The following is a 13749-nucleotide window of genomic DNA, read 5'->3' on the forward strand; positions in this document are numbered from 1 at the left end:
AATAATGTGGACCTCAGTATGAGTCAACATCCAAATACTAATTCCAATTAGTGTGGTAATTCATGATCCGGTGTATTAAAAAGATCAGGGTACCCCACTTTGCCCTTCTCCTCTCAACTCTTCTCTTCTGCATCACTGTATCTCACCCAGAAACAGCCAGCCCCTTCGGCATGCCTTCCCTGGGCTATAATTAGAGGTCGTATTTCCCCTGTAACATAGAGACCCTGGGCCTTTCATAAAGATAAAAGCGAAAACCTTAAAACCAGAGCTCATATGATGTAGCATAGTTTTCATAACTAGCCCGGCACACAGCCCCCAGGAGCCCCTTTCCTGAGTTGCATCATATTTTCCCTGATTGTGTGAGTGTGTGTGTGAGTTGTTGTTCAGTCACTCAGTCATATCCAACTCTTTGCAAACCCATGGACTATAGCACGCCAGGCTTTTCTGTCCTTCACCATCTCTTGGAGCTTGCTCAAACTCATGTCCATCGAGTTGGTGATGCCATCCAACCATCTCATGTCCTCCTCCTCCTGCCTTCAACCTTTCCTAGCAGCCGGGTCTTTTCCAGTGAGTCGGCTCTTCTCATCGGGTGGTCAAAGTATTGGAGCTTCAGTTTCAGCATCAGTACTTACAATGAATATTCAGAGTTGATTTCCTTTAGGATTGACTGGTTTGATCTCCTTGCAATCCAAAGGACTCTCAACACCACAGTTCAAAAGCATCAATTCTTTGGCACTCAGCCTTCCTTATGGTCCAACTCTCACATCCATAATGACCACTGGAGAAACCATAGCTTTGGCTATACAGACCTTTGTCAGCAAAGTAACGTCTCTGTCTTAATATGCTGCCTAGGTTTGTCATTGGAGAAGGAAATGGCAACCCACTCCAGTACTACTGCTTGGAAAATCCCATGGACAGAGGAGCCTGGTAGGCTGCAGTCCATGGGGTCGCAAAAGTCGGACACGACTGAGAGACTTCACTCACTTTCAGTTCAGTTCAGTTGCTCAGTCATGTCCCACTCTTTGCAACCCCATGAACCACAGCACACCAGGCCTCCCTGTCCATCACCAACTCCCAGAGTCCACCCAAACCCATGTCCATTGAGTTGGTGATGCCATCCAACCATCTTATCCTCTGTTGTCCCCTTCTTCTCCTGCCCTCAATCTTTCCCAGCATCAGGGTGTTTTCCAGTGAGTTAGCTCTTCACATCAGGTGGCCAAAGGATTGGAGTTTCAGCTTCAACATTAGTCCTTCCAATGAACACCCAGGACTGATCTCCTTTAGGATGGACTGATTAGATCTCCTTGCAGTCCAAGGAACTCTCAACTCTTCTCCAACACCACAGTTCAAAAGCATCAATTCTTTGGTGCTCAGCTTTCTTCACAGTCCAACTCTCACATCCATATATGACCACTGGAAAAACCATAGCCTTTAGGTTTATCATAGTTTTTCTTCCAAGGAGCAAGAGTCTTCTCCAACACCATGGTTCAAAAGCATCAATTCTTCAGCGCTCAGCTTTCTTCACATTCCAACTCTCACATCCATACATGACCACTGGAAAAACCATAGCCTTTAGATTTATTATAGCTTTTCTTCCAAGGAGCAAGGGTCTTTTAATTTTGTGACTGCAGTCACCATCTGCAGTGATTTTGGAGCCCAGGAAAATGAAGTCCATCACTGTTTCCATTGTTTCCCCATTCATTTGCCATGAAGTGGTGGGACTTGATGCCATGACTTTCGCTTTTTGAATACTGAGTTTTAAGCCAAGTTTTTCACTCTCCTCTTTCACCTTCATCAAGAGGTTCTTTAGTTCCCCTTCACTTTCTGCCATAAGGGTGGTGTCATCTGCATATCTGAGATTACTGATGTTTCTCCTGGCAATCTTGATCCCAACTTGTCCTTCACCCAGCCTGCCATTTCTCATGATGTACTCTGCGTATAAGTTGAATAAGCAGGGTGACAATATACAGCCTTGATGTACTCCTTTCCCAATTTGGAGCCAGTCTGTTTTTCCATGTCTGGTTCTAACTGTTGCTTCTTGACCTGCATACTGGTTTCTCAGGTTGCAGTTTAGGTGGTCTGGTATTCCCATCTCTTTAAGAATTTTCTACAGTTTGTTGTGATCCACAAAGTCAAAGGCTTTATTTAGCATAGTCAGTGAAGCAGATGTAGATGTTTTTCTGGAATTCTCTTGCTTTTTCTACCATCCAGCGGATGTTGGCAATTTGATCTCTGGTTCCTCTGCCTTTTCTCAACCCAGCTTGAACATCTGGAAGTTCTTGGCTCATATACTATTGAAGACTGGGTTGGAAAATTTTGAACATTACTTTGGTAGCATGTGAAATGAGTGCAATTGTGCAGTAGTTTGAACATTCTTTGGCATTGCCCTTCTTTGGCATAATCTTTGTCACAATGTAAAAGTTCCTAAATCTGGAAAGATCTTGAGGAGAACTATACTTGCATTTTTTTCATAAGCATTTGAGTTATGCTACTCCCACTGACCTACATTATCTATGTTCAGGAAAATGAAAATTATAAATGAATAGTGTAATGGAAAGAGGTCAGATGGCCACCCAGGAAAGACTGTTCTTTCACAGGAAAGCATTTCTAACCCATCTGAGAGTGATGATTGTCAACTTTCCAAGTGCACAGGGACCACACAGGAGCAAACATTCTTCTCATTTTCACAAGCCATCTGCTGCGACTTCTCAATTGTGGCCCTTGAAAGTCTGCCTCTGGCTGATAGCCCCCAGGAGACACTGGACCTCAGGCATCTTTGGGGGGCTACACCCTGGCCCTGCTCTCCCCCCAGCAAAGCATCCTGCCTCCAGAACTTGCCCATGAGCTGCTCATGATGGAAACAGGCCTTGGGCTCCTACTGGGTCCAGGGCCATGCCTGAGACCCATTGTTTCTCCCCTCCTGTCCCAACTGTCATCAAACACAGGGGTCCCTGGCATGGGAGTGACAAACCTCGACTACCGCCTGCTTTATTTGAAATTCAGCTTTCTTACTGTGTCCAATTCAGCCCTGATATCACCTTTTAATGACAAAAGGTAAACACAGACATTCATAGTCACCATAACCACAAAATAACTGACCACTAATCTCCAAACGTCCACACAACATGCTAGGAGGACAAGAGAGAAGAACAAAGAGCAAGAAGGGAAAACCAGGCTGGTAGAAATCCCGTTCCTCCGGCCAGCACGCATCCACCCAGTGTCCTCGGGGGGTAGCTGAGAGGGTGGACCGTGCGCATACCGCCACACCATATGCGGTGCCACAGCCACCGCTCTCAGCCTTTGTGTTCAGATCCGTGACCTGGCGAAGACATTGAGCCTCTCTCTGCCTCAGTTTCCCCTCCTGTAAAAGGAACAGCCAGTGGAAACAAAAGGATATTCGTGTTGAGTGAGTGAGTTAGCATGGGAACCCAGCAAAGGGCACCTTAGGAGCAACGTGGCGTGTCAGCTGTGTTTCCTGAGGCCAGAGAAGGCGAGAGACACTGCGGGACAGCTTGTTGTGAGTGTTGCGTGCGCTGTGTGCAGAGATGACCAGACATCAAGGAGGTCTCCTTCCTGGCCCATCTCCCACCCCCGTTCTTAGTAAACCAGCCCACCAGGCACAGGGGTCAGGCTGCACCAAACATTCCACAAATGACCACTTGCCCTAAAGGTGGGCAGCCCTTTGGCCCCTCTCTCCTCCTCCAGCTCCTCTGCCAATGGCTCATTTCTAAATCCAGAGCATCCCTGCCGATATTTCCCAAGGCCCTATGAGTTTTCTCAAGCTGCCATGCATCATGGGCTTCAGGCAGGCCAGCATAAAGTTCCATCTTTGCATGTCATTATCTGATCCCGCTGCAGAACACAAAGCATTTTTAGCTGACGATGCGTTTCTGACACATCAGCCTGTCATGTGGGCAAGGGGTTCACTCCAGGTGATAGGAGGAGCGTGCCGGGCCACCACAGTTTAAGTTAGGTGCTAGAAAACACATGTACCTTAAAGGAGTCTGCTTATGTTAACCAGAAAACTAAGCTCGACTTGTAGAAGCTTCTTAATGAGCAGTTAGAAGTATCTGTATGCAGTGAGCCTACGTGGTCCTGGCTTCTTGGGGCCAGTGTGCAGGGAATCTGCTGGGTTACTCCTGCTTGGGGACAGTTCTGGAGGGGCCTGTTGGCATTGAGTTTATAACACTTAACTGGACTGAACTGCTGTTTTCCAGACTTCTCTTCTTCTTGGCACTCTGTGGCAATTTGGTGCAAATGATGTTTTTCAAGAGACTGCAGAGGGTCAGTGTCTCACAAAGGCTGTGCCCACACCCCTGAGTGATTTCAGGGAGTGATTGATGGGGGCCCAGAACTGGGCAGCAGTAAGAACATGCCAACAGCCATGGTAACACGCTTGTGTTTTCTTGTCCTCCAGAGCTGGGTGAGATTAAAAACGTCACCACCACACAGCCCTCCCTAGAGCTGGATGGGCTGGAGAAATACACCAACTACAGCATCCAGGTGCTGGCCTTTACCCGGGCTGGAGACGGCGTCCGGAGCGAGCAGATCTTCACCCGGACCAAAGAGGATGGTGAGCACGGGGGCAGGTCGTGGGGGGCTCAGGTCCCGTCTGAACCTCCAGGGGACACACAGGAGGCTCATGCCACGTGGCAACATCCCCAGGAAGGAGCCATTGTCAGAAAGGCTGGGTCAGAGGGTTAATTCACCCACCGATTCCTGACGTGGCTCCTTGAAAGCTTTTTGCTGCCCTCCTAAAATATTCCAGCACGATTCTGACCACTCTTCCTATGTCACCTTTGTTTGATTATCCGTTGTTTCTCTCTTCCCCTATAATTTTTCATTCTGTTTTGGGGAACCACGTGGGAAGTCGCTTCAGCTGTGTCCGACTCTGTGCAACCCCGTGGGCTGTAACCCACCAGGCTCTGCTGTCTGTGAGATTCTCCAGGCAAGAATACTGGAGAGGGTTGCTATGCCCTGCTCCAGGAGATCTTCTCTACCCAGGGATCAAACCCACGTCGCTTGCATCTCCTGTGTTGCCAGGCAGATTCTCCACCACTAGAGCCACCTGGGATGCCCATTAGAACAATTTCAGTGACTCTGCAGCTATTAGTGTAAGCTCTGACCAATTCCATCTCTCCACTTAAACATTATGTGATAATCTACATCATCCTATGCTCTGCCATCTTTGGAGTAACATTAGAATAAGCCCTCAATTGAGAATTTCATATTGATTTTAAAAAATTTCTTACAAGGGTTCTGGGGGCTTCCTTCATAGCTCAGTTGGTAAAGAATCCGCCTGCAATGCAGGAGACCCCAGGTTGATTCCTAGACTGGGAAGATCCACTAGAGAAGGGAAAGGCTACCCACTCCAATATTCTGGCTGGAGAATTCCATGGACTGTATAGTCCATGGGGTCACAAAGAGCTGGACACACCTGAGCGACTTTCACTTTTACAAAGGTTTATGATAATTTAGTAAAATTTTAATTATAGCACATTTCTCAGATCACTAATCTTACCATTCCACGCAGTTTGGACTTGTTATATGGCTGTTTCCCAATCCTACAAAAACTGTAAGGCAAATCACATTTTATATTAAGGTAAAGCCTGGGGTGCCTTATCCAAGATGTGCTGAAGAATAATTTGACTTCTGATACATACTATAGCTGAAGAAGGAACTAGCAACCCACTCTAGTATGCTTCCCTAGGAAATCCCATGGACAGAGGAGCCTGGCGGGCTACAGTCCATGGAGGTCACAAAGAGCCAGACATTACTGAGCGATGAAGCATGAGCAAACATATTATAGCAATAGTGAAAAAGCAGTTTCTACCTTAATAAAGGAAGGGGCAACTGATGTCAATTTGATACCTGTGTGGAACTTTCCAGATTGGAGTTCAGAATTACGCCAGAGCCAGGGTTGAGATGCAACCACTACAGCTAAATTTTGTGCTGTTTTGGCTCCACAATTTTTTTTTTTTTTTTTTTTTACTTCTTTCAAGCCTAAGTTCCCTAGGAAGCTGGTCAGGGCAGGGGTGGGAGAGCTATTGTTCACTGCTCATGACTGCCTGTGTATGGGCAGAGTAGATGTCCTTTACTGTGTGTGTGTGTGTGTGTGTGAGTGTGTGAGTGAGTGTGTGTGTGTGTTCAGTCACTCAATCATGTCCAACTTTCTGTGGCCCTATGGACTATAGCCCACCAGGGTCCTCTGCCCATGGGATTCTCCAGATAAGAATACTGGAGTGGGTTGCCATGCCTTCCCCTAGGGGATCTTCCCAACCCAAAGACTGAACCCGCATCTCTTGTGTCTCCTGCATTGGCAGGTGGGTTCTTGACCACTAGCGCCACCTGGGAAGCCCGATGTCCTTTGCTACCTAGGATATAAGCATGCTGCTGCTTCTCCCCATGACTGTCCTGTGGGACCAGGCTAGGGACATGCACTTGGAGGCCTGGAGACACTCTCCCCTTCAGCTTGTCTGTCTCCTAAGGACACTCCCCTGATGTTCACAGCACCTCTCTCTGCTCTCCCCTCAGGGAACCCAGCCCTGCCCCTGAAGCAGCCTATCCATCCACCCTTCCACCATCATCTTCACTAGCCCTTCTTGCATTCTAGTTCCTGCACACGAATTAAGCCTCATCCCCCCCGAGTCTTTCTAGTACACACGAGTAATTATTCCCAATTATAGGCAGGTCCCAGTCATCTTGCTCAGTTATTGGATTCTTTAGGGAAATCTGAGGCATCACCGACTCGATGCACATGAGTCTGGGTAAACTCCGGGAGTTGGTGGTGGACAGGGAGGCCTGGCGTGCTGCAATTCATGGGGTCGCAAAGAGTCAGACATGACTGAGCGACTGAACTGAACTGAAGGTCAAAATACCATGCCATTAGGAAGTCACAGGTTCAAAGAGATGTCTGCAAAGCTATGTCCTGAGTGAATAATTTAATTCTTTAAATTATTATTTAAATAATTTAATTTTTAAATACATTTAAATTTAAAGTTTAAAACACAATAAATAAATTTTTAAAATTAAAAATAAACTTTAAATTTAAAATAATTTTTAAAATTTGTACTTATTTATTCATTTGGCTGTGCTGGGTTTCAGTTGCAGCACACACTACCTTTTAGGTGAAGCATGTGGGCTTTAGTTCCCTGACCAGAGATCGAACCCAGGCCCTCTTCATTGAAAGTGTGGGGTCTCAGCCACCGGACTAGCAGGGAAGTCCCTAATTTTTTAAATGCAGTAAACAAAGAGTCTCATCAAGATGTTTGCTATGCCACTTGCTGCCCAGGGGACTTTGGCACCTTATCACACTTTCTCTGAACTGAACCATCTTGATGTACCAAATTTCCATGTCAATCAAACTGCAGAGAATTAAAATCTAAAAAGTGAATTGATGTGTGCAAACATCACCTAGCTTGACACATAGTGGGACAGTTCCTGACACTAGACATTTGATTATTTGATCTCCACTCCTTCAGAGCGAGGGTGGAACTGTCTTTTGCATTGCTAAGCAATAACACAGATGTCACTGGAATTAGTATTTAAAGAACAAATTGATTGGCAACATGAATTTTGACACCTGCATTTTTCAGAAGAAAGTACAGAAATCCAGTGAAAGGGGAAGCCTCTCCACTGCTCCCTCATTTGGATCAGTTTTTCATTACTCCTCCAAATTTAGAAATCATCATAGAGTTCTATCTCAAAGCTTGGCCTGAGACCCAAAGTCTAATTTTTAAATCAATTATTCCCTTCTTTCATATCCAGTGTTAATAATAAGGGGAGATGCAATTGATTGTGGAAGGTCCTGCCTCAGGTATATCAGTTACCCCAGGAAGGAGTCAGGAATTCCACTTGTGGTAGGGAGTGGATAAAGAGTAGTGCAAAACCAAGGGTCAATATTTACTTGAGATAAATCATTAGCATGTTCAAAAAGAAGCAGAGTAGAGATTGGGGAAAAGGAGAGAAAAACTGGTATAACAATAAGCCTATCTCCCAGAATCACACAAAAAAACTCACCAATCTAGAAATGGTGAAGAATTGTGTCAGCCATGGATGTGAATTGGAGCAAAAAGAAGGCTGAGTGCTGAACAATTGATGTTTTTGAACTATGGTGCTGAAGAAGACTCTTGAGAGTCCCTTGGACAGCAAGGAGATCAAACCAGCCAATCCTAAAGGAAATCAACCCTGAATAGTCATTGGAGGGACCGATGCTGAAGCTGAAGCTGAAGCTCCAATACTTTGGCCACCAGATGCAAAGAACTGACTCCTTGAAAAAGACCCTGATGCTGGGAAAGATTGAGAGCAGGAGGATAAGGGAACGACAGAGGATGAGATGGTTGGATGGCATCACTGACTCAATGGACATGAGTTTGAGCAAGCTCTGGGAGTTGGTGATGGACATGGAAGCATGGTGTACTGCAGTCCATGGGGTTGCAAAGAGTCAGACATGACTGAGCAACTAAACTGAACTGAACTGAACTGAAGTAGTTTATCAGTGTCTATAAAGATTCTTGGAGAAGGCAATGGCGACCCACGCCAGTACTCTTGCCTGGAAGATCCCATGGGTGGAGGAGCCTGGTAGGCTGCAGTCCATGGGGTCGCTAAGAGTCGGACACAACTGAGCGACTTCACTTTCACTTTTCACTTTCATGCATTGGAGAAGGAAATGGCAACCTACTGCAGTGGTCTTGTCTGGAGAATGCCAGGGATGGGGGAGCCTGGTGGGCTGCCATCTATGGGGTCGCACAGAGTCGGACATGACTGAGGCGACTTAGCAGCAGCATAAAGATTCTTGGTCATATTCTCCAAGAATATGGAGATCCTTCATATACATCTGTGATGTAGACTGCTGGACACATTACTGGGCCCATAGACAAGTCTCAGATCCATCAGGACCATAGTCATGGTCCATGGATACATTCTTGAGGTCTGGAAGAATTGCTTACATTTCAGATTCTCTTCCCAATGTTCCATGAGAACTGTTCAATCAATGAGAACTTGCATTTTTATTATTGCTTCAAGACCACAAAAGATTACTTGTGTATCTAGCTTTCTGGTTCTGAACACAAGACAACTAATTCTGAATTCTAAAATGTTTGTGAAATCCTAATGCCATTTTATTTGCTTGAGATTTTAATCTGAGCAAAGCCACAGAGAAACAGAACACACACAAACACAATCTAATAATTTTCCAATTATTTTCATGCTGCATGCGTAAGGTAATTTCAGCCTTGATCCTTTTCTGCAAAGTAAACATTGCACATGTATAAATAGAGATGGTTTAAGTGCAAATATTTACTGAACGCATCGCAGTGCACAGAGCTCTGTGAACTGACGTGTGGGAAGGTCAACAGGAACTGTGATATGTGATCTTTGGTCCCTCCTGCCGTGGTTAACAATCTCCTTGTTAGGACATCTGAAAGTGGAGCTAAGAGAAAGAGAGAAAGCAACAGAATCAGGATATTTTTGAGTCCTCTAGCCATTCCTATCTTGAGCCATGCATCCCCTGGATGGCACGGATGGTGTGTTCTCAGATGATAGAGTAACTTCACTTTGGTTTACCTTAGAAGTGATGGACTCTGTGTGTGTGTGTGTGTGTGTGTGTGTGCGCGCACGTGCACGTGTGTATTTGTCTAGCCACCAGCAGTGCCGCCCTTCAGGAAACAGAAGGCTTTGTATCAGCCCCGCTCCAGAGTCCTGCTGCAGCTGGCAGGGTTGGGATTTGCTCTGTGCCATAGTCACACACACAGCCACACAGTAGACCAGGACATCCCAGGAGGCCTTCCACCCTGTGGGCATCAAAACCCCCTGCACTATGGGGATCCTCACACGGGCTCCTGGGGCCCCCAGAGGTATCCAGTGGTGATCGGGAAGCCCTTGGAGGACTCCTTGCTCTGCTTCAGGAAGAGCCCCTCCACTTCCATCATGTTACACATGGGTCTCCCACATGATACTTTGAAGGATTTTCCCACTTTAAAGGCTGTTTGGAAACCACAGCTCTTGTGAGAGCAAAGGCCAGATGTACTGGAGTGTGGTGGAGACTGCATGGGTGTGAGGATACTCCCATCATGGGTCTGTCCCTGCAGCCCCGCGTCTCCTGCTCATGGCTCAGAGAAGCCACGTGGAGCCGTGGTTCCAGTGGGCCCAGGTGTGCTGGTGGGTCACATGCACACACAGGTGCACACACAGCACACACATACCACATGCACGAGGCACATATACTTAGACTATACATCACACACCACACATACCACATACACATACACCACACAAATATGCAATATGCACAAACCACACACACCACAAACGTGCACTTACGCTATGCATACCACACACACTCCACACACATCATGTACACATACATGACAAGCATGCACATGTACACAAACCACACACACCACAAACCACACACACCACACACTTGCACACATAAACAGTGCATACACCCCACAAACACCACACATACCAGACACATGCATGCATGCACTCACACGACACATACCATATGCACCACACACACCATATAGACACGCATGACACATATGCACACACACTGTAAACACACGTTACACATACAGCACACACACCATGTATCGTGTACACCACATATACACAAACACACCATTTTCACAATACGCATGCAGACATACTATACACACACATTTCACACATCACACAAATCACAAAGCACACATCACATACACAAATACTACACACACCAGACAAGCCATAAACCACACACACACACACATGCACAACCCTGCCTGTGGCTGATCATTGAGGCCAGAAAGATGATAATGATAAAAATGAAGTTGATCAAAGTGTCTGTAAGATCCTTAGATTTCTGTCTTACTTCAAATCAAGGCAGTATTTTTACAGAGCAATAACACTGATGTTTCATATGAAGATACACTATTAGATGGCTGGACTATATGGATGCATGTTCTATGTTGTACAGCAAATCCTCAAAACCTTAAAATACAAATTCATTATCTGACCATTTCCTGGGGTCAGGAGTCCAGGTACCGTTGTCTGAGTACTCCCAACTCAGGACCTCACAGGCTGAAATCACCATGGTTACTGGCCTAGAGTCTCACCTGAGGTTAGGTCCTCACCAAGTTCACTGGATGCATGCTTACTTGTATCCAACTCTTTGTGACACTATGGCCCGTAGCCTGCCAGGCTCCTCTATCCACAGGATTCTCCAGGCAAAAATGAGAAAGAGTGAAAGTCACTCAGTTGTATCCGGCTCTTTGCCACCCCATAGACTATACAGTCCATGGAATTCTCCAGGCCAGAATACGGGAGTGGGTGGCCTTTCCCTTCTCCAGGGGATCTTCCCAACCCAGAGATCGACCCCAGGTCTCCCACATTGCAGGCGGATTCTTTACCAGCTGAGCCACAAGGGAAGGCCAAGAATACTGAAGTGAGTAGCCTATCCTTTCTCCAGGGGATCTTCCTGACCCAGGAATCAAACCAGGCTCTCCTGCATTGCAGGCAGATTCTTTACCAACTGAGCTATGAGGGAAGCCCCACACAAGAACCCTAGAGTAGATTTCTATCCTCTCCTCCAGGGGATCTTCACAGCCTAGGGATCAAACCCACATCTCTTATGTCTCCTGCATTGGCAGGCAGGTTCTTTACCTGCTGAGCCACCTAGGAAGCCCAAGCTCACTGGTGTTGAGCAGAATCCATTTCCATGTGACCTCAGGGCTGAGACCATCTTCTTGGCTCCGAGAGGCCATGCCCCTACCCCCGTCATGTGGCCCAGCAGGGTCTCATGGGTATGTGGTCACAGTGAGGCAGCTTGCCCCTCATCACCCACAGGACCTTGTCTCTACAGTTCCAACCCCTGTCTGACCTCTAGACCCTCTTTTAAGCTGCTCATCTGATTAGGTCTGGCCCACCCAAGGTACTCCCCTTTCAATTAACTTAAAGCCAGCTGATTGTGTCCTTAATATATCTGCAAAATCCCTTCACCTTTGCACAGTATGTAACCTGATTTTGAGAATGATCCATCCATCACAGTGACAGGTACCACCCACATGGAGGGGGAAGTAATTACGCAGGTGTGTACATCAGGGGGTGAGAATCTTGGGTACTGTCTTAGAACCCTGCCTGCCACACTGAGCTCATTTAGAAAGTCTGCTTGGAGGACCTCATATGTTCCAGATACTGGCCAGGGCCCTGGGGACAGGGTAGACAACAGGGTGACCTGGTGAGGCTTGCAGGCTGGTGGGGGAGTCAGATATTTACCAGTCACTCCTGAGTGGGTTACAGCCCCAAGTCTCATGAAGAAGAGTCTTCAGAGAACCCTGGAGCCCTAACCTCATCAAAGCTGGTGACAGAGAAGGTTTTCTTGAGAAAATGGGAGTTAGCAGAAGATGAGTGATGAGTAAGTGTTGTCAAGGACGAGGTGGAGGGTGGGAAGTGACCCCAGGCAAGAGGAGCCTAAGGCTGTCGGTCATCATGTGTCAGTGACCTGACGTGGGAGATGCACCCCACATCTGGGGACCTAAAATAGGGTCCAGTTCTAAGGAATGACATAGAGCCAGGAAGAAAGCCCAGTATCTGACTGGATTTGTCCACATGGAGGTTTAAAGGGCAACTTTACATGTCCACTGACAGGCAGTGAGGAGGGAAGAGAAATTCTAGTTTTGGCTCTTGCAACCAAGAAGATGGCTGTGCCTTTCCCTGCACTAGGGGAGGAGGGAGGCATCAGAGAGAAGGTGGTGAGTCCTGTTTGGAAAAGGATAGTTCTAAGGTTTGTGAGTCTAGAGTGGAAATGCCGGGGTGATCGGATGTTTGTTAGATGTGTGAGCTCTAAGAGCACCTTGCTGCAGAGAGGAGGTCCAGGCGCTTGCTCTGCAACAAGAGAAACTACAGCAATGAGAAACCCGTGCACCACAAGTAGAGAAAGCCCACACACAGCAACAAAGATCCAGCAGAGCCAAAATAAATAAATAAATAAAATGTTTAACTGACTGAAAGGAAACACCAGGGAGGAAGGGCATTCAGGCTAAGTTGACCTCACTGGAATTTTGCAGAAGGCAAATGAGGATGATCAGATATTACCTAAGGGTGACAGAGAATGGAGACTTAGATCAGATGTCAAAGGTGATCAGACATTGTGGGAATTTCAAGTGTAGTATGGCAGCTTCCCAGGTGGAGCAGCAGTAAAGAATCTGTCTGCAATGCAGGAGATGGAGACACGGATTCAATCCCCGAGTCAGGAAAATCCCCTGGGAGAGGAAACGGCAACCCATTCCAGGATTCTTGCCTGGGAAACCCCATGGACACAGGAGCCTGGCAGGCTTCACACAGTCCATGGGGTCACAAAGAGTCAGACATGACTGAGTGACCGAGCACACTGGCTAAACTGATTGAGCAGGATTCTTGTTGAAGAGAGCTCTTAGGCGACATGGCCAAGAATAGGGCTTATGCAGTTCTCAGATCACTGGTCTGAGAGACATTGTGTCAGCACCCAGGGTGGCTGTAGCAATGTCCCTCAGACTGGGGGACCAACAGCAAGAATGTGTCCTCTCACGGTTCTAGAGGCCAGAAGGTCAAGGTCAAGGTCAAGTTGTAGCCAGGGTCTGTTCCTCCCGAGGGCTGTGAGGGAGCACAGCTCTCCAGCTTGCAGGGCATCTTCTCCCTGTGTCTTTACATCATTTCCCCCTGCCACGGCCTCTCTATGTCCACACCTCCTTTTTCACTAAGACACCAGCCTTTGTGTCTTTCACAAAG

The 13749-nt window shown here is 46.9% G+C and overlaps 1 protein-coding gene across 1 annotated transcript in view; it reads left to right on the forward strand.

Annotated features, from left to right (window-relative positions):
* Positions 1-13749, forward strand: part of DSCAM (DS cell adhesion molecule) — a 695428-nt gene that overhangs the window by 583791 nt on the left and 97888 nt on the right. The window contains exon 19 of the mRNA XM_040249128.1: positions 4418-4573. Coding sequence (XP_040105062.1) covers positions 4418-4573 — 156 coding nt within the window. The remainder of the gene's footprint in view (positions 1-4417; positions 4574-13749) is intronic.

The sequence above is a fragment of the Oryx dammah genome, unplaced genomic scaffold (assembly GCF_014754425.2).
Source record: "Oryx dammah isolate SB20612 unplaced genomic scaffold, SCBI_Odam_1.1 HiC_scaffold_2, whole genome shotgun sequence".
Taxonomy (NCBI): Eukaryota; Metazoa; Chordata; class Mammalia; order Artiodactyla; family Bovidae; genus Oryx; species Oryx dammah.